This window comes from Atractosteus spatula, chromosome 2, assembly GCF_055471065.1.
Source record: "Atractosteus spatula isolate fAtrSpa1 chromosome 2, fAtrSpa1.hap1, whole genome shotgun sequence".
Classification (NCBI taxonomy): domain Eukaryota; kingdom Metazoa; phylum Chordata; class Actinopteri; order Semionotiformes; family Lepisosteidae; genus Atractosteus; species Atractosteus spatula.
In genome coordinates, this window is record NC_142707.1 from 52,347,738 (window position 1) to 52,368,615 (window position 20,878).

The following is a 20,878-nucleotide window of genomic DNA, read 5'->3' on the forward strand; positions in this document are numbered from 1 at the left end:
TGTGCTGGGCGAGTGTGTTTTTGCATTTCCTCTAGATAACAGTACTGATCATTGAGGAATGGTGTATTTACATATCAATTTCAGAATCATTCTGCTTCGATTTTAATATAGAGCATTTACCCTCTGGGATTTACAAATACCCTTTGAAAATTCCCCCCACCCCCTGTATTGGAGTACAACTTAAGTGTTTCTTTGTGTAAAGACATTCAAGCTGCACCGGAACATTCCCTCAGCTTTTGAGAGGTTGAGAGGACATATCTGAAACGTATTCAAGCAAAGGATTTACACTACAAATACATACTGGAATGTGTCCTCTTGACAGCTTGTTCCAGTGAGTTTCAACTAGTGTTGATGCACCTAAAAGCAACTCAGGGCTGATGCTGAAGTAACCAAGCTGTTATTCATACCATGCTCTTATTTACTAGTTTTATTATTAAACTGTAGGAAACAGAACGGGAAAACAAGGAAAACACTGGTGACCCCAGCAAAGGCACACTCCACTACTTTTCAAATACTCAGTATGTCATTTTACACGTGCTTTCAGTTTTACACTAATATTTAGGCACACTGGGAGGCACCTGTACTATATGTAATTATTTCTTGAAAGCTCTGGTGCTGATATAAATGCAATTCTTCCATAATGATGGCAGTACCCTTTTCTTCATTACATCTGTGGCACTATATACCCCAAATGCCCTCCCATCTCTGGTGGCTAAAATTAGCTCCTGCAGTTTCAGCTGAGCACATTGCACTGCATTATGGATTAGCTGTCTGCCTAGATCGGAAGCTTCAGGGTTCAAGTGCTTTATTTGTCAAGTTTGTAAATCCCATTATGGCCAGTATAACGGCACCCAGCCAGATGTTTAGAGGTCAGGCTCTAAGGGACAGATCTTACATTAAACTCAAGGAGTGACTGATGCTGTTGAAGAGCAGGTATTTCTTTTCTTGGTTCTTGAATACAAGTTTTATTAATTTGATTTTAGTTTTTCTGCGTTATGTTAAGAGGCACAATGAAATCACAAGGATGAGTTTGAATCTGTTGTATGAGACTAAATAAAAGCTTTTTTGGAGAGCTTCGGCAAGCCAGAAACTAAAAAATGAAAGCTTCTTTTTTCCACTGTTATAGGAAAACCTCACTGATGACTGGTTGCACATTGTGACAAATTGTCTAGATTGTTAATAATAAACCACAGTTATGAAAGGAAGAATAGTCTGTAGGTGGGATGAAAGAACCTCCTTTGCCCCACATTTTTCAGTTTAAACATGCTCCCCTCACATGAGCACTGACTCAACTTTAGCTATGAAGGTCTCTATCCACCATTAGGTTATGGTGTTAATACACAACAAACATCAACTCACTGGCTCTGAAAACCCATTGGCATTGATCTTGCAATGCCTCACTAAGATAAATGAACACTCTTCTTAAGTCATCTTAGAAATTGAGCTGTGAAACTGGTCTGTTTGTACGTATCGTTGGGGGCAGGTTTAAGAAAGTATGCACGTCTATTGCAATGTGCAAATGGAGAGGGAGGTTTTGAACATTTTTGGTTTAATGGTCATTTCTTTTGTCCATTCTTTTGTCCATGTCTTTTAGGTTTTGATGTCTTTATATACGGCGAAACAAAACGGTCTCCTTATATGCCCCTAATTTTCAGCATAATTTAATCCTTACGGAATTAAGCATCTAAGTGTGCAGTGAAGAATATGGAAAACAGCTCTGATCCTTCTGGGTTTCATCAAGATCAGAAACGATTGCAGTTGTGCGATACAGAGCATTTCAATTCCACAAGTATCAACTCTCTGGTCACGGGCAACCTGCCTGTGCTGAAGTTCCCGGGAGACGAATGGAGGAGACGGCTATTCTCTGCTCATCCCGGGTCAAGGGGCTTCATCGCCCCCGGTGATGAACAAGTGCACAGACTTCTTAGACTGCAGCATCTGAGCGGCGCGCTCCGCCCCGGCCACCGTGGCCAACCTCTGCATGTCGTAGCGGGAGTAGAGCACAGTGCAGGTCCAGCTGGCCTCCTCCCCGCCAGTCGAGGCCTTCAGCATGTTGCACACTTCGCTGTAGAAGTGGGGGTAGGTGGGCAGAGCGTAGAAGATCAGGTTGTGGATGCCTCTGATGGTGTACCTGGAGCAAATGAGAAAACAGTAACTGAACTTCTTGTACAAAAATGTCAGCCCCGTCAAAGAGGGAAACTAGGTTTCCACTGCAGAATAGTGTGAGGGGCTAAATATTTTAACAACTGGAGGGCTGCAACACTGTAACACCAGCCAAGCGAAAGTCAGACTTTTATATAAGAGACAGCAGCTCTATCACCTTTGATCACATTTTATCTCGGAGGTGAGCATGTCTTGACCTGGTCAGAACTGCGTCGGGGGCTCCTGGAAGGTCAGCGTGCTCCTACAAGGGGCGTTAGTGCACCAGTAGGTGGCGCTCTTGCCTCTGGACCAGGATTTCCAAACCACTGTCCCTCTTATACCGTATGAGGTGTCTTTCAGATGAAAAGGAAGTCCTGATGACTTGGTTTATAACAATCCATAGCACGGTTCAGTAAGGGTGCTTACCATGGCTAAAGTCTGTGCTTGACTTATACAATAACAACAACTTTGAATCTGGCCTACCACAAATCCTATTCAACTACTGAAGCAAATTCTCACTTCTCATCTGATCCAATTTATGACAGAAGCCCCATATCATCCATGAGTTCCCTTGAAGTAAATAGCTCTATGATGCAGCAATATGGACAATATTATCTAATATATTTAAGTTAATACTATATACAATGATCTGTGGAGTGAATACATTTTTCTTTAATCAGGGCTATCTGTATAAAGGTCATCAGTTTGTAAAACATCAAACTGGTGTCAAATAAAAGGTTGTATTTGTATTCCTGCCTTTATGAAGACAAGAATATATTCTCTAATGTTAGAGATCAACAAAAACGCCTACAAAATCCCACTGACACAGATAAGCACAGACTGAATGGCAGCTGCAACAGAATGACAATTCTTTGGGAGAAATTCCTTTTCTTTAGCGGAAAGAAAGGTGGGTGGAGGTAACAGTGAACTGCCATTCTCACATTGATTCACCAAAACAAATGCTCCCAAAGATTTTCAAGCAAAGACTGAATTTTTAAAGATATCATTACTTTAATACTGTATTTACGTAATATTTAAATTTGCATCCAATAAATTATTTTACTGTCCATTTTCTAACCATTTTATCCAATACAGAGTAGCAGGAGAACTAGAGCCTATCCTGGTAAGTAACTGGTGCAAGGCAGGATACACCCTGGATGGGACGCCAGTCCATCGCAGGGCACACCCAGACAAAAACACACACACACACTCACACCAGGACCAATTTTTACAGAAGCCAATTAACCAGTACTCTTTGAACTGTGGGTGGAAACTTGAGCACCCAAAGGAATCCAACATGAACATACAGGGAGAACATACAAACTCCACACAGAAGCACCCAAGGAACTGAACAGCTATGCTAACCACTGTGCGACTGTGTAGCCCATTATTATTAAAAACAGCATTTGACCTATTCAATTAATTGTCAGTGCCAATCTTAAATGTTATACTCTATTGCTTCATTTACTTATTATTAAGATGATGTGCCAGTGTTGTTGGTTTGGTCTATTACCTCCGGTCTATTGGTCTATTAAGAGAAAATTCTACTGGTTTCCTCACAGCAGACTTTGGAGTTTCTTCAAGATCAGTTTTGCTGCAGGTCAGTGAGCTGTAAACTGTAGCATTACATATTGCTGTGGTTGGACCTGGTTCAGGATGACCTATAATAGTACCGTGATTGGGGTTTTCGAGGACCAGAGCTAAAGATCCACTGGTTCATGATTACCTATAAGAATAACTGGATTGACACTCTCCTGGACCAGGATTGGAGATCCCAGCTGTAAAGCGGGTCATTTATGCTTTCACAGAAAAGCAAAAGCAAACTACCAGTAAGGCTTCATCATGCAAGATCTATGTAGAGAAGTGTGCAGCTGCCATGCTCACCTTTTGTAGAAATGGAAACGCTCAGTGAAGAGCAGGAACTGCTTTTCTCCCTTTTGGAAGAAGTGCCTTGCACGAGACACCTCAGATTTCTTGGAATACTCGCAGATGCTGGTGAAGTTGATCTCTTCTTTGCGCAGGAAGTTGCGCAGGCGGACATAGTCGAAGTACGAGGGCACATAGATGAGAGTGTGAGACATCACCGCATCCCGGTACTGTGGCAGGATCTTGTCAACGAAGAACTGAAACCTGTAGAAACACAGGTCAGATTTAGCCAGGCTGTCAACCCCACATACTGACACACACTCAAACTATGGGAAAACATTAGTCTTTTCATGTTTAGATTTTGAATAAGTGAAGATAAATGCAGTAGGAATATTAAATTAGATCCTAGGGATTTATTGAAGAAGATAAAGAAACTAACCTGACATTTCTGCAGGAAAATAAAATACTAAAATTACAATAAAACCTGTCACACTTACCATCATTCAGTCTTTCAAACTAAAAAGGGTGAAGTCATTTCATGAAATAAAATGAGCTCAATACAGCCACCGTCTCACATGTATGTGTGTTGTAATCCCTTGTGAGTGAAAGAATCTCATAAAAGGAACTTTTAACACAGGATAAGGAGCTGCATGGCAATACTGATACAGCCATGTTGCTGACCAATCAATTCACAATAATAAATCAGACAGATAGGAAAGTTTTCTGGTTATGGATGAAAAATTAGTGGTAAGTAGCGCCACCTAGCTTTCAAAACTCTGCACTGAACACTGACAGAATAAAGTTGGTAAAACCCTAACAGACTGACCTGGAATCCTGATCCATGAAGCTATCAGCATGCAGCCTCTGAAACACATGGGGCAGCTGCACCAGCACCTGGCAAATTGACCCAGTTTTAGGCAAATTCTTCACCGCCACCTGAAGACAGATAAAAAGGTTAGCTCACACGTGTATTTAATCTCTTTTTAAATGCCATGATGTGGCTTCAAATGATTAATTTACCGCAAAGTGTCAGTCAGCGATCTTTCTGTTAACAACACTGATAGTATCATTTTTTTATATAACTGAGGGTGGCATGGTGATGCAGTGGCATTGCTGGCTCACAAGCTCTGGGGTCCTGGGATCAATCCCCGAGGAACAAACCTTAAAAAGAAACAGCTGTAAGAAATTAGTGTGTTTCTGAGGAACAAGTAAAAGTTGAACCCACACTAGCGCAGTAGAGCCACTTCAAGACAGAGAAGACAAATCAGAATAAAGCAGGACTGGAGAGATGGAAACATGGCAACTGATTTCCAGGGGAATTGTGGAAGACTGCAATGTGTAGCGGGTAGCAGCATGGAGCAGCAGCTAGGGTTCTGATCTGCCTTGCCTTCTGTGAGGAGTTAGCATGTTTTGGGTGATCCAGGTTGCTCCCACCCAAGACATGATGTCTAGGATTAATCTCTCTACATTGTCCCTGTACGCGTGTGTCCAAGACCCTGCACTTGCAGAACAGTCTCTGGCTTGCGGTAGAAGATACTAGGAATAAGCAGCGATAGCTGATGATGGATTAACAGACAGAAGCATCTGATGACCCAAGCCTGGCGTGCCCAGAAGGTGCCACTGAACTGACCTGACCCCTGTAGTTGAAGCAGGACTGTGTAAGGATGTTGTTGATCTGGGGGTCCTGTATGGCACTGAAGATCAAGGTCTGCCTGTAGTACTGTGCCCAGTTGTTGAGGTTCAACATCCGCACTCGAGAGAAGTCAACCCCGTGAGAGTCATGAGGCTGCAGGTTCAGGTGTTTCATTATGTGCTGAAAAACACACACACACAAGGAGAGGGATGTTACACACCCAGCAGACATACTACATGCATCAAGGAACTAGGACAATTTACTTACAAATAGAGCTTTAAGATATTGGACAAAAAGTAGTTAAATCTTTAATTGATCAAATATCTGACATGATCTTCAGATGCTTTTAAAAAAAATTTCAGGGCATCTTATATTTAGATATTCTTTAAATTTAAACACTTTTATTTTGAATCTATTCTTTATTTACATCATACTACAAAATGTCTGTAGTTTTGTTTTAAGAAAATGATTTTTCAATGTTTAAATTAAACTTAGATTTTAATAATTTTAAGAATATATATGGCATTTTATCAGTGTGCAAAAAGCAGCACACTACCTTACGTTTTTGTGTGATTATTTTATAGATTGTGTGTTACCAAAGACACAAAGAGCGGTTCAGTGGGGAATTTACTCAGCCCTGGTGCCATCCTGAAGAGAGTACCCGGGGGTCCTCTGCTAACACTGTCAAACTAATGTCATTTGCTGTACACTCAATGCACTAAAATCATAGATATCTTGTAGCAAATCTGTTCTGTTTCTTTGGGCATTTCAGGGAGCACAAGAGAGAATCGGGAACGTCAGTCCTACCAGCACATGCTCCCAGTTCTGCATGAGGAAGACATCAGCTTGATCAATGATTAACAGCTCGATGGAGGAAAGGAAGTCAAAGTCTCTCTTGGCTTCTCCCTCGGCGCCCAGCACAGTGCGCAGGCCCAGCGGGGACGCAATGATGATGTCGGAGGAGTAGAAGGGGGCATACAGACGCATGCTCTTCTTGAGGATGGCCACGCCTGACAGGGCAAAGTGAAGGAGCGTAATGACGGGCAGGAAGGCAAGGACAGTGCAGAACACATACACCAAACAGACCAAAGTGGATCAGATGCAGCTGTCAAGGCACACAGAGAAGGCCTCTTTATTCCCCACCATTAGACATCTGTTAGCTCGGCAAGTTTGTGTCTTGCTGTCGCTGCAATCCTACTGAGGTGGGTCACAGCACCAACAACACCAAAAAAGTGTGCATCAAATGCAGGCATCAATCTCTGTAGGAACAAGTAATAGGTTTATTCTATGCTGAAGAGAAGAAAGAAAACACAACATTTCGGCTGTGGGGCCTGTGAGTGAGGTGTGAGGGTGTGTCAGGTGTGAGGCTCACAATTGAAGAAGGCCCCACGGCTGAAACGTTGTGTTTTCTTTCTTCCCTTTCAGCATGGAAAAAAGTTATTACTTGTTCCTTTGCAGCCTATGCATGCTGACGCAGCTACCCACCTGAACTACATCAATCTGTGTATCTTTATCTGACTGCAAACAAGTGTAAAAGTATCCTCTGCTCAGAGAGCACGACATCAATTCAAACATTTTTACTATTAATTTAAACACTGCTACAAATAAGCGAGGGCCACCACAGTGCAGACTAATCAAGGTTAAATAAGGCAGTTTAATTAAATCAGGGCAGCGACAAGAAGACCCAGGAAGGACAGGCGAGAGCCGGCGCACCGATCCTGAAGTGGTCGTCGACGTTGCCAGAGAAGACCGCGTGATAGTCATCCGGTCTGGAGAGGTTAGGGGGCCTGTCTTTTGGGTCCGACCCAAACTCGTCCTTGAACCTCTTCTTGTTGCTGATGTCCATCTTCTTCCCCGCCATCTCCAGCAAGCTGATGAGGATCTGAACGACGCGCAGAGCTCCATCCCGGAATGGCACCAGGATCAGCACCTTGGAAAGGAAAGAGAGAGTGAGGAGGGGGGTGAGAGGCACAATTAGGAACGGACAGCCTTTCAAAAACTTGACAAAAATATTTAAATCCAAATTGTTTGTGTCGTGACTGAAAATGCGATGAATGCAGCTCTCCTTGCCCATTGCTGCTATACGATCCCAGTCACTCCCTAGACTGGGGATAACTCAGCCACACTGATTCAAAGAGGGAGATGCCACTACTGTAACTCGCACAGCGCGCTAAAAGCTGTTACAGTACTAATCAAACCCTTGGAAACAGCGTACAGAGGGGCTAGGGAGTAGCACTGCTCTCTCTTCTTCACTGTCATAACAAAATTTACTAATAATTTTGTTTCCGTTAACATTAATAAAAATCTCCTAATTTCTCAAATAAAAAAATAAGAAGCTGAGACAGGATGCAAAGGAGAATAGACCAATTGTCACCATCTTGCTCAATTTGTAGTCATTCAATGATCCAAGAGCCTGATCATAATACTCTATGAAGGCTCTCAGTGAAACCACAAAATGGTCATCACAAATGTAACATCAAAGTGATGTTATCTGCAATATGTGCAAGGAAGTGAGTCACTGGATTATTAACCCATTAAAGCTGTAGTATAGTACGGTTTTTCAGACCTCTGCAAAAATATGTGCTCTACAAGAAAATAAAACAGAAGGCCAAATATCACAGGGGCTTGCACAAGAATAAAATCATAATTGTGTTTGACTTTCATTTTTGAAACTATATGATTTCAAACTGTTTTTAGTCACATGTACATTTTTCACACTGAGAAATACGACAAAAAATCATCCAATTTCAAACTGTGGGATTTTCAAAAACAAAAAGAGATCTTCTATAACCTAAGATATAAGCAACTTAAAACATAAGATTTATCGCCTAAATTTGCGGAGGGCATAAAATCACACACCAGTGAAAGACATCTGCTGATCTCGCTCCCGAATGGAGAGACGCTGCTCCTGGACAGAGAGAGTTTACCCGTCACTCACCTTCGGGCGTGTGAGACCCTGGTCACGTGGCTCCTCCTGCAGCTCGGAGCCTGGCTGCTGGCCCTTCAGCTGGGCATTGTGCGCGAGGACCTGCGAGTTGGCCTTGAGCACGTGGTTCAGGGCGTGTAGGCAGTACAGAGTGCGCACCGCCGGAGCCTCGCTCACATGTGAGCTTTCTGGGAAGTACACGTCCCTGTAAGTGGCCATTAGGGCCAGGAGCTCCTGCTGAAGGGGGCTGAGGCCCCTTGAAGAAACTTGCGATGGCAAGAAGGGCTTGTTCACTTCTGCCCAGTTGCTCTCCAGGGACCCGTGGAGGTGAGCCTGGGGCAAACCAAAATCACCAGGCAGGCCCACTGAGCTATACTTCTCCAGACCAGAACTGCAGACCAGGGTTCCCAGCCTTGGCCACTGGAACAAGACAGGACAAAGAACCCAATCACACTGCGTGTCCATTCACTCTGAGCCAACCTGTGAAGTTTATTCACAAATAAATGAGGTCAGAAACAAGAGGGGGCCATTCGACCCATCTAGCCTGTTCGGTAATTAGTATCTTATGGATTCAAGTATCTTGTCCTGTCGTTTCTTAAAAATAAGCCAGGGTGTGGGCTTCAACAAGATGGCTGGATAGCCTTGTTCCATCCTCCCACAATCCTTTGTGTAAAGAAGTGCCTCCTGTTCTCAGTTATAAATTAACTTCCACTTAGTTTCCACCTGTGTCCTCAGGATGGTGATTTACTGCTGATGCTGAAGAATTTCACTGGGTTGACCTTGTCAATGACCTCTGAGGATTACGACTAATTGAATCAGTTCTCATCCCCTCTATCAAGCTATAAATTAACACCCCTTTTCCCCTGCTGCACCCAGTCAGTCTCCTGGTTGTTTTATCAGCCAAGTGAGAACTCAGATCAACTTCAACTTAATAGCCTGTGTGGTGCTGGCTCAGCAGGAAGTGGTCAGGGAGGGGGGCAGGAGATAAGACTGATTACTTGTATGATGCCTAAAGCAACATGTAGATACAAGAGAAAAGCTGAAAATATTCAATCTGATAAGGAAACCTGTTCTAATTAATTCTGAATTAACAACAAAGGGTATAAATTATACACAAAACAGCGCCTTGAAAAAGCAAAAAAAACATACAAAAATATATACATTTTAGAACATATGTCTTATGATGGAATTTGGTACACTCTGAAAAGAGCTAAATACAGTATTATTCTCCCCTAAACACTTCACATGTTGTACGTCCAGCTGTCCAAGGAGAACTCTGATCCATGCAGGCTTGCTTGACCATAAGAGATCTATCTTGTGGGTGACAGGGGCTCTCATGTTATTTTAGGCTCAGTGTTTACCTGGATGTACACTTTCACACAATGTTAGGCACCCCTTAATACCAAGGCACGGCTCATTGCTTGTTCTCTCTTTGGCAAGGCTGTTTGTCAATCCCCTTATGGTACATTTGTTGTTTTTCTGGTACTTTGGTGTCTTATAAATCAGACATTAAATCTGACTTGCCTGTTCTGACAGCAGTACTACTTGATCATCAGATAATGAGGATGTACTGCAGGTAAGAAAGACACATCCATCACACTGAGTAATATAAGCAATTTTCCTTCACATGGTCTGGTTTAGTGCCAGATCGCAGCTGCCAAAGGTCACAGTCAACATCCAGCCGCAAAGGAAGAGGGATAATTCACACAGCAGGGCAACTGAGCTACCTGCAACTTTTTCAGAGGTGGTTTTGTCCCTTCTTTAAGAAGATTTCCCCGAGCCTTCTGAATGAAGCTTTCAGCAATCTAGGAAACCACAATTGTATGACTGGTCATGTCTCACTCGTATGCCCTTTCGATTTGTACCCATTTAACATGGAATTAGGAGTACATGCCTGCACAAACAGTACCATATGCAGCCAAGGTAGCAGACATATCTGAAAGTCAATCCATGTTTTACAAATGCATATATTATGCTATATAGAACTAGAATAGTCATCTGAGCTATATCGCACCTGCTGGGGAATCTAGTTCCCAGCACGCTTAATTTAATGACACGGAACTAAAAATCAATAGAATGGATCTAATTTTCCCAAAATATCAATGGCTCCACTAAGGACTTAAGTTTTAGGTTAAAGTAGAAAATGTATTAAGTCAATCTGGATTAACAGATAAAAATTAATTACAACTTAGTTGTGATTTGGAAAGCTGCAGAAAACCTCCACACACCTACAGCTGCAGAAAAAGCTACTCAAAACAAAGTGGCTGGAATATTTCTCAAATTATTTGTTTTACAGTTCTGAACGTTTTCTGTTTCGTTCAGGTAAGGTACTGTAGGTTAAGTCCCCCTCATATCTGACAGTGATGCATTCAAACAATATTAAAAGAAACCAAGAAATTGAAGTTACTGAATTACTGCACAGGGAGCACTGGACACAACAGCACTTTGAGAAAACTCTTCAACGACAAACAGGAGCAAACCCTGATTGGCAAATGGTCTCTTTTATCCGAGACACCTTTTGTCTCTTCTCAGTTGATACTATGATGAACCGGAGGAACCTGGAGCTGAAATCATCACTACAGACACCAGACAATTTGTCAGAGACTACAGTTAAAATCCTGACCTCTTTCCAAACAGCATCAGTTGTCAAAATACAATATTTAAATATTTTACATAATGTACATTCTTTCTCATTTTATAGCATTCTTGAGGAACAGTATAGTGTAATGGGTAAGACTTTGAACTGGCAGGTTGCGGGTTCGAGTCCCAGCTACAGACGCTGTTGTTGTAACTTGAGTCAGGTACGTTACCCCTATTGCTCCAGTCCACCTAGGTGCATGAATGAGGACCGGAACTGCTGGGGGTTGCTCTGTTAGACAGGTGTCCCATGTCTAGGGAGGAGTCCCATACTCCCTCATCTGCTTAAAAGCCAGGGTAACCAGGATAAACTGTGGCCCGATAAGCCATTGTAACAATGGATATGAAAATAGCCTACCTACCTTGAAGGGGTAAGATAGGGACTTCAATGAATACTTTGCATTACCTATCTGCACCATATCACTCATGTGCCCTGAAATTCATTTTGAACTCTTAAACCCTGAACTTTTTTTAACTTTGAAACGGTCATTACCTTGGCCTGGGTCCTCGTCTTAGTCCCTGAAGAAATGAGCTTCACCTCCTCCTCCGTCAGCTCGGTATCGAAGTGCTGCACAAAGGGGTCTGCCAGGGGAAGAGGGCCATGCTGAGACAAACTAACCAGTCATGCTCTCCAGGCCAGTATCCTGGTTTCTTTCAGGAAGTGGCTGGATACCATCCTTAGATCCCAGCAACTGAAAAATCTAGGGTGGTAGAATACTTCCTTCTTTTTTGAAACCTTTCTTGTGTTCTTAAAAATTCAAGTTGTTGTTGACAACAATTCAGGTGCTGCCGCCATTCCTACACACTAGTAACCCTTATATTGAACATGGATATTACCAAGATTAATTATATGCATCTGTTCAGGCAAAACAAAAAAGTATTTAAAAATGTTTTAAGTAAAGACTGCCAAGCTGTATACTAATGTGCAATATAAATTTCAATATTTAAAAGAAGCATCAGCAAGATGTCAATGTTGACAATACAATTTGAAAACTTTGCAATGCACAAAAAAGTATTTGTAAAAAATAAAAAGTATATTTGATAAACAAATATCCAATACTATAGAACATCATTCTACAAAATTATTCAGATGTATTCTATATCAACAATCACAATCCACCTGCTTTAAATGTGAAAATTTGTAGTGCTTCTCAGATGCTGGAGAACAGCTGCTTGAGCCGGGTCTACAGGCCCTCAGCTCTCACTGACCGTCAGAGCGATTCTCCGGGACTGCAGCCTCCAAGCTCCCTTCCTCTCCTTCCGCCAGGAAGTTGGTCTCCAGGCTGAAGCGGGACTCGTGCTCCTTGTCTAAGAACTCCACCGCTGTCCCCGGCTCCGCCACGTCACCATCGCCTTCTCCTTCCTCGCGCTCCACGTCCTCCCCCGGCTCTTGTGCTATTTCGTTCTCTCCTTCGCACTCTTCCTCGCTCACCTCTTCACTCTCTCCCCCTGTCACAGTCACCAAGGAAAGGCTTGAATTCCAGCAAAGACCCTGGGGTGAACAGGCTAAATCACACAGGTGCCGTTCGCACTTCCAGTCCTGGAAGCCGGCGTTATGATTATGACTTACTGATTATAAACCGCACCTACACAGAGCGATGCAAAATCATTTTCATATTATTAACTTTGAACTATTTAAGAGAAGCATGAAAAAAATGTACAATGACAATGTCAGCAAATATTTGTGGATAAAACAAGAACTCAATTAATTAAATTAATAGGGGATGCAACATTCAGAGAGATTACTGATTTTATATTCATTAGAAGCTTTTAGTGGTTTTAAGTCTTCAACATCTGATTGCCAGTGAATCACAAACAGTAGAAGGAACAACTGAAGACCTCTTGGGACTAGTGCAATCACACTAAACAGTAAACAAAACCTGTTGAATGACACTATTTACTTGTTCTTGTGATATTTACAATGCAGGTGAAGCTTATTTGTTTTCTGACAGAATACAGGAACTAAATGAAAACTGTTGACAAAACTAGTCAAGAAACTCTAGGGACCCCGAGACTGAATGAAAGCCGGACAAAGAGAAAGATCTTGTGTCACACCTAACCTCTGAAAAGATACAATTCTGCTAGAAATACAACAGATTTGTCTTTAAGATCGCTCTTTCATTGCTAGTTTCCAGCTTCACCCGAGCTTATTGCTTTGGCCAAGCATTACTTTTACACCATCACAGCCGGCAAAGGAATTTGATCTCTCTGGCATGCTTTCATAAAACACTGCACTGTACCAAACAGACAACACACCTTGTCTAAGTTGCATTTTCTTACACGGAATGCAAAGAAAGAAAATTTTAGGCACAGCTGAGAAAATATCACTAGGCACCAAGAAGTCCCCCTCACCGAAACCTAGCAGGCTTAGCGGTCCCTGACAAAAAGCAGCAGAAATAAGGCTTAACGGCTCCAGGTTTCAGCATGAGGCAGGACACATCGTTTTGAAAGTGTTGGCTTCTACACAAAAAAAAAAACTTGGCTCAAAGTTTACACGTTCTGTTGCAAACACGACTACAGCGGTTCTGCCTCCACTTCACCTTCATCCTCCGAGTCTCCTTCTTCTTCCTCCTCACCCTGGCTGTCTTCTCCCTCGCTCTCCTCGGCTTCCTCAGCAGCCGTGCTCAGTGTGGACAGCAGCTTCTGATAAGCGGACTCTTGCTCAGGCTCGCTCTCCACATCGCTCTCTGCACTGGACTGCTCTGGACTTTCGGGCTGAAATGGATGCAGTTCACATGCTAGGGAAGTTTCCTCACTCCTAAATTACTGTCCATTCTCCAGAGGGGCTTTGGTGCCTCCCCAAATTACACTGGATAAATTCCAGGTGAATAAGTTCAATGCAATAATAAAACAGATGGTGTTCATGTAATTCATAACAAAAAAGGTGCGAAGGAATATATTGTTAGAGACCAATCTTCAAACACTCCCCTTTATTATTTTTTTTGAGGCACCCAATTAGTTACACATGAAGATTTGGAATTAAAATATCAAAGTAGAAGCACTGTAGCACGCTAATTAATATATCTAGGTACCAGAGTGGCTGGCTGGAATGTCTGCAGTTATTCTACAATTGTCTTTTAACTGGAGATTGTTAGATGCTCCTAAGGAAACAGTGTACCTTAACCTTGCAGCCTAAGATGATGCATCATGTAAGCTATATAAAACAAAAATGATCTCAGAGTATCCATGGAAAATGATGGCATTTACAGACAAAAGAGGATCAATTCTCAAAATAATTCCAAGATGTATTTCAGTTTATGTTAATACAGAAGAAAGAGCATTAAACATGACAGTGACCATGAAATTGATTTTACTCAGAATACTGAAAGATGTATTCTTAGACCATTGTTATTTTAGCATGACTATTTAACAAATAAAGAGCATACCTCAAAACAACTCCAAGCCGTGGGCATCTTCACCTATATACAAACTTCACAAAAGTATTCAAACTATTCTTATCATTTCTCATTTTGTGAAATTGTAAAATGATGCATACACTTTTGAACAATTTAATTCAAACACCTGAATGCGGACATTCCGAATGAATTCTTACGTAAGCATCACTTTGCCATTTTCTTTCATATTTTCTATGTATTTCTTTTTGATTTTCGCTAATGATGGCGTTTTGCATTTTGTGTACAAAACAAATATGAATTGCTGCTTCAAAGTGTTGTGACTACAAGCTTTAAAACAAGTGTGTCAACTGCACAAGGGTGTGAATACACGTGTCACCTGATGAACCACAGTCCAGGAGGTTTTGTAGGACACCTTTAAATAATCATGTTCTTAACATCAAGTACAATTTCAGTTTAACCACTCAGTGATTAAACTGGTTAGTGATCAACTTGAAATGCCAACACCGTGCAGACTTGACTTGTATTCTTTTGTAGAGGTGTCTTATAAGATCTGCTGCACCGTGGCTCTCCAGGACCAGACCTTACTACCCTTGAGATATACGTAATATAAACTGCTTGTTTATAATGTATGTAACGTATGTATGCAAGTGTGGATGACAGATACAAAGCACCAAACTACAATACTGATGGATGATAAGTATTAAGTATGAATTGATCAATTCAACTCACCAATTCCACGACCTGCGTTTTTTCCACCTTTTCATTTACACTAGAATAAAAATCAAACCAAAAATGTTTAGACCGTCTGCGGCTGTAAGAAAAGAAATAAACTTCATAAAAAAAACAAATAGCAACGAAAATCCAGGCTAGAGCAGCTAAGTAAACACAAAACACATGGTCCTGAATCGACCTGTTTAACGAGCTTAAACAGAAAAAAAAAATTATTCTTACTTGTCGTGAAATGGATGCTGCTCTCCAAATTCTTTGAGATGTTTTTTCTGTTTTTTGGATAAGTTGTTAAATATCTGATTCTTCTGCCTTCTTTTCCCCATCCTTCCGTAAAACCACTGAAGACCCACATGCACAAGCATACAGTTCCTTTACACCGTCGCCAAATCATGTCGCCTGTTCTACAAACCAATAAGAATTTAAGCTTTGTGACGTCATAAGAAAGCGACAAGCGCAGAAATGTCGACGTTTAAAGATGAAGATTTTGCTTGAGATATGTGGTTTGAGATTGTTTATTGAGCTAAAAAATAACATTGAATACTTATATATATATAAAGAAGTATCTTAAGCAGCAATACATTAACATTTAGTGCGCATTTGCAAGATTTGGTAAGTTTCTACAAAATAATACGGGAAATAACGCAAGGGAGCTGGTTAGCTTCGTATGAAGCTGTGGGCTGTCATCTTGGTGAAGCACTATCCCGAATTAGAAGATATTATTTGGCTATCTTTTCTGCTGTTTGGAGTATGCCCACGAGTTGCGCTGCATACGGCTGCACTAACATCAGGACTAAGGACTGCGGTGTGAGTTTTCACAGGTAGTATACGTTTACTTTGTTCTAACAAAGCTGGTGCTTGAAATATTATGAGCTAAAGTAACTGAGTTCTATTGCAGGTTTTCTTCTTTCGTGAGCTGATTATGAAAATAGAGCTGACTTAGATGCATTGGGTTGCACTGTGGTATTTTAAGTTAAATTGAATCATGGCACGAACCATGAAGTGCTTCGCTATTAGGCTGCATGCGTTTCAGCCAAGCCTATCCCAGCATGCAGCAGGTGCAAGGCAGGATACACTCTGGGTGGGACGCAAGTCCATCGCAGGGCAAACACAGACACACACACATGCCAGGGCCAGTTTTCCCAGAATCTTTGTTCCTACCAGAAAGTTTTGAATTGGGAGGAATTAGTATGGGTTGCTGACACGAGCCTGTTGGATTAACACAACAATTTTGCAAATGTTTTCTTAACTACCCAGATTCCCATTGAACAAGGAGAGGAGGACTGCATGGATTCGACATGTCAGGAGGGCTGATTTCATTCCTTCTCTTTACACATTTCTCTGCTCCAATCACTTCGAGGCATCATGCTTTGACCGAACAGGCCAAACTGTGAGGCTGAGAGAAGATGCTGTGCCCACAATCTTTGATTTCCCAGGACAGAAACACAAAAAGGTAAAGTTGGTCATCTGTTGTTTGTTGATTCAGTATAAGATTCCCAAAAGCTAATATTTAGAGCTACTTCTTAGTACTACAGTATCAGACGTGATTTTGTTGCCATCGTTGACGAGTACAATCAAGCTGATTTTTATTTTTGGTTTTGTTTTTATCCAACCGAGTCAAGATTATTTTTTTTCACCCCCAGTAAATATGAGTATACTGGAGTACTATGTACTTTACTGAAGCTTTACTGAAGCTTGGTTCCAAAACCAGAATGCTAGCAAAGAGCATGTATGTGATACTCAGTTTTGCTTCATGGATTAAATTGGACTTTTTCTCATTACTAATGGCATCATGATGTGACGAAAGTGGTATCTTCAAACTGTCCTAAAATCAGTCAAAAAGAAAGAGCAGAAAAAGAGTAAGAAAGGTGTAAGAAAAAACAGTAACCTGTGATAACACTTAGAGAAAATATGATTCTTTCAACATTGCTAAACAGTCCCTGTCCCTGTTCTTTTCCTAACACTGCTACCTTCCTGTTGATTCTCTCTTGTAGGCGTCCAGTCCTCGGGAGACTGCCACCAGCAGAAAAGCACTGGCCCCCATCACCCCTCTTGAGCAGCCAGCCCAGCCTGTCAATGTGTATGAAGACCACAGCTACTGTCTGGTCAGCCTCTCGGCGGCCAAAGAGAAGATCTCAGACCTCAAGGAGCAGCTGGAGGCAGCCAGGAAGAAGCTGAAAGCCAGCCAGCAGCGGGAGCGCAGGCTGGGCATGCGCTGGGCGGAGATGAGAGACTTGGTGACGTGCCTGAAGAGAAAGAAACTCGTACCGTCTGGTTTGGCTTCAGATGTTATAGATAGCACCCTGGGTGGCATGGATTTAAAAGCCCTAAAGAAAGAAATGAGGATTCAATCCAGGACCCTTCACTGCCGCTACTACAGCTTTGAGTCCAGGCACTTTTGCCTCACCTTGCACTTACATGCCCCAGAGGCTTACAAATACGTAGAACAGCACCTGGACCTGCCCCACCCCAGTGTGCTGAGGGAGTGGGCAGATGTGTCAGCTGGCCATCCTTTCAAAGAGGAACTCTTTAAGTGGCTCAGCGGGTACTCCCTGCAGGACACAGAGTTTTACCTCCGCATCAATGGTGGGACTGTTCAGGCAGATCTGGACTGGGACAGCTCTAATGAGGAAGATTTTGAGTTGGGGGACCCGGTGGGGGGTACCCCCAAGGACTCTGCTGCAAGTGAAGCTTTGGTTTTCCTGCTGGTCACTGTAAATGGAAACTTGAAATTGCCCCTTGCGTACTCATTAAGCAATAACTTGTCAGGAGATGCTTTAAAAGACTTAGTTCACCAGTGTCTGGCAAAACTCTATGACTTTGGGGTGTGCATAAGGGAGGTCACTTTTGATGACATTTCCACAAACATCTTTAACAGCAAAGTTGCTAAGGATGAACTGTATTCGTTGCTGTTTAATTTCTTTCTTTCACACGCAGCTGAATCCGCACTGTAACAGTGCGTGGTGGTAATAAATGGCGTGTACATACAGGAGGCGATCTTAAGACACCAGTTAACCCGGAAAGCATGTCTTTGGATTGTGGTGAAAAGCGTTAGCACCCCACAAAAATCCACTGGGGCAGAGAGGAAGCATTTGAAAGCACCACCCCAGGCTGGAATCGAACACATGGCATTTGCCAACCACAGAAATGAATGCGAATTAATTGTAACTGTTGTCTAATAATATTAAATTGTGGGCAGGCCTGTGTTTCAGCTATTAAAATACAACATCCACCATTTGCTCTGTTTGTTTGGTCCTGTCATCTGGATGTGATACTCGGTCCTCTTTTATGAGCCTGTCTTCTTCCAGCATTGTCAAGGCAGACGCACCAGAGGAAGGCAGCAGAAGCATTTCAATGAGACGGTGAAAGCAAACCTGAAGAAATGCAACATTGATACCACCTCCTGGTAGACCTCCTGTTGCCCTTGACTGGTTCAAATAGAGGGAGCCAATCTGGAAAAGAGCCCGGCACTTTGAGATCAAAGTGATGTCAAAATGAGGAATTGAACTGAGAGTGCCGAAGAGAGCTCACTGTGACTAGACTGCCCATTACACAATTTAATATATTGTGAGACCTGCTCAGACTGCCAGTGTGATCCTGTTTTGGCCTGATCATTATCTTTGGATTTATGGACCATGAAAGATAAACAATGACAAAAATTTTATCACTATAGTCTTATTTTTATATTACTATTTGTTCAGTAATACCCTTTGTGCTAAAACCAAGTGATACCTTATATGTGTGTTTCAACACACAGCACAAATCAGAATAACTCACATTTCTGACTATTCCTGACCTACTTCAACCATAGCAACTGTACCACTTCTGAAAAACAGAAATCGTGTTGACTATTTGGATTTGTAAAACCTGAAGAAAGGAAACTTGCAAGGTTTTACTTTGGCATGATGATTTTAACAGATGATTTTAGCATTCTGGTGACACGGTGATGCAGTGATGAACATTGCTACTTCTCAGCACTGAGGACCTGGGTTCAATTCCTCTGGTACTACCTGTGTGGAGTTTGTATTTTGTCCCCATGTTTTCATGGGTTTCCTTCCCACAGTTCAAATACATTCCAATACATTAATTGGATTCTGGGAAAATGTGCCCTGGTGTGGGTGTTTGTGTCTGTATGGCTGCTTGCGATGGACTTGTACAAAAATGTCAGCCTGCTACCCTGTGACAACTACAGTATGTGAAGACAAACGGAAACATACAGTAGTTTTCCTTTTTAAATAACTTGAACTTAAGAATAGGAATAGGAAAAACTTCACCTTTCTAACTGAGAGAAGTATGATGTGGAATTTGAAAGAGTTTTTCCGAAAGTTAGAAGGAATTCCATGTCTTGCCAGTAAGGTACGTCTTGCCAGTAAGGTCGCTTTAAGGCTCTGGAATGGTTTGAGTCAGAGAGCCTTTGAGTTTGAGTTTGAGAGCCTGTTGTTTCCTGCATCATGTTATAACCCACAAGGTTTTTCTAACTCCACTAAGTCTTCTGTCTGAAGAACTTTACTGGATGAAGTCTAGCTTTGATTGTACAATACAACACTTGGATAGAAGATTATTCTTAGATTTCTCTGCTGTAGTGCAGCAGTAACATTCACACCAAAATCAATCTGACAAATTTGTTAAAATTAGTTATGATAACTGTTCTTTCTTACTTTTGGAGAAAAAAAAACAATAAAAGTGTTATTTTGTAAAAAAGTGTTTTTAAAACTATTTGCGTACTTTTTGTTTAAGTATTATGGTATTAAGTATTTTTCCCCACTTTATTATTAGGTTTTTGAACTCGCAGATCTGAAAATATTTTTTTCCCAGGCACAATGTTGTTCAGTTAACTGATCTAATAACTAGCTTATGTGATGAGCAGAATTAGACTGTTAAAGAGCTGAGTCAAATTGAAAACCTGCAGACCCATCAAGATCCTCACAAGATTCCTGGTCTGCACTGTTATGTTCAAGTATGCATCATGCCTACACAGTAGGACTCATATCTGGTAGGTATGATTCTGGCATGAATAAACTTTGTGTGTGAAAATGGTTTCTCTACCTTTTTTCTATTTCCCCTGATTACAGATCTCATGCTGATGACTTAGTGTGACATTCATTACTATAAGAACAATTATTTTTTTTAATCCTTGCTGACCTGGTGGTTAGTACTTAATTGAAGGAGTAGAGTTTTAATAGATGATGCGAACGTTTAACATTTAACGTTTCTTGAAGCATTTGGCTGTTACTTTTCGTTACACTAGTACAATATAGTTTATTTTCAAAGGGTTCTGTTAGCTTACCTCATTAAAACATTTATTAAAAGACAAACAGATTAGAACTACAAATTGAGTCAAACATCAGAATCCCCATTTGTGTTACCCTCATTATGCTCCAGTTCAGAGCTGTATTGGACATAGTGGCTGTTCGAACCAACACATCTCTGAATCACTTTTTTTTACAGCTGTAAGCCTTATCTTTCCCTCAGCTGCTTCCCTTTCTTTGCAGCACAATTCCAAAGTGGACGCCAGGCCATCACCGAGACACACACACACACACACACACACACACACACACACACACAAAATCCCACCAGAGCCAATGTTCC

General features: G+C 41.7%; 2 protein-coding genes across 2 annotated transcripts; one reads left to right on the plus strand and one right to left on the minus strand.

Moving 5' to 3' along the window:
* Positions 1-936: 936 nt before the first annotated feature.
* Positions 937-15,641, minus strand: utp25 (UTP25 small subunit processor component). The gene is made up of 12 exons (XM_088909545.1): positions 15,512-15,641; positions 15,290-15,329; positions 13,745-13,919; positions 12,414-12,653; positions 11,698-11,786; positions 8,580-8,987; positions 7,355-7,571; positions 6,449-6,651; positions 5,639-5,821; positions 4,835-4,944; positions 4,027-4,272; positions 937-2,131 (listed from the first exon to the last, which is right to left on the minus strand). The coding sequence occupies exons 1-12, from the start codon at positions 15,610-15,612 to the stop codon at positions 1,879-1,881; spliced, it is 2,265 nt and encodes a 754-aa protein (XP_088765671.1). The 5' UTR covers positions 15,613-15,641; the 3' UTR covers positions 937-1,878.
* Positions 15,642-15,728: 87 nt separating this feature from the next.
* Positions 15,729-19,987, plus strand: LOC148839855 (THAP domain-containing protein 2-like). The gene is made up of 3 exons (XM_088905764.1): positions 15,729-16,107; positions 16,544-16,739; positions 17,281-19,987. Exons 1-3 carry the CDS (start codon positions 16,037-16,039, stop codon positions 18,238-18,240), a joined length of 1,227 nt encoding a protein of 408 aa, XP_088761890.1. The 5' UTR covers positions 15,729-16,036; the 3' UTR covers positions 18,241-19,987.
* The last annotated feature ends 891 nt before the right edge of the window (positions 19,988-20,878 follow it).

What these genes read in the sequence shown, in the direction of transcription:
- LOC148839855 (XM_088905764.1), top strand. Translation starts at nt 16,037, where the DNA reads ATGCCCACGAGTTGCGCTGCATACGGCTGCACTAACATCAGGACTAAG. An exon ending in TGCGGTGTGAGTTTTCACAG is followed by an intron (nt 16,108 to 16,543) that starts GTAGTATACGTT and finishes TTAACTACCCAG; the next exon opens with ATTCCCATTGAACAAGGAGA. An exon ending in CAGGACAGAAACACAAAAAG is followed by an intron (nt 16,740 to 17,280) that starts GTAAAGTTGGTC and finishes TCTCTCTTGTAG; the next exon opens with GCGTCCAGTCCTCGGGAGAC.
- utp25 (XM_088909545.1), bottom strand. Translation starts at nt 15,612, where the DNA reads ATGGGGAAAAGAAGGCAGAAGAATCAGATATTTAACAACTTATCCAAA. An exon ending in TTCATGGATCAGGATTCCAG is followed by an intron (nt 4,273 to 4,834) that starts GTCAGTCTGTTA and finishes GTGTTTCTACAG; the next exon opens with GTTTCAGTTCTTCGTTGACA. An exon ending in CGTTTCCATTTCTACAAAAG is followed by an intron (nt 2,132 to 4,026) that starts GTGAGCATGGCA and finishes CATTTGCTCCAG; the next exon opens with GTACACCATCAGAGGCATCC.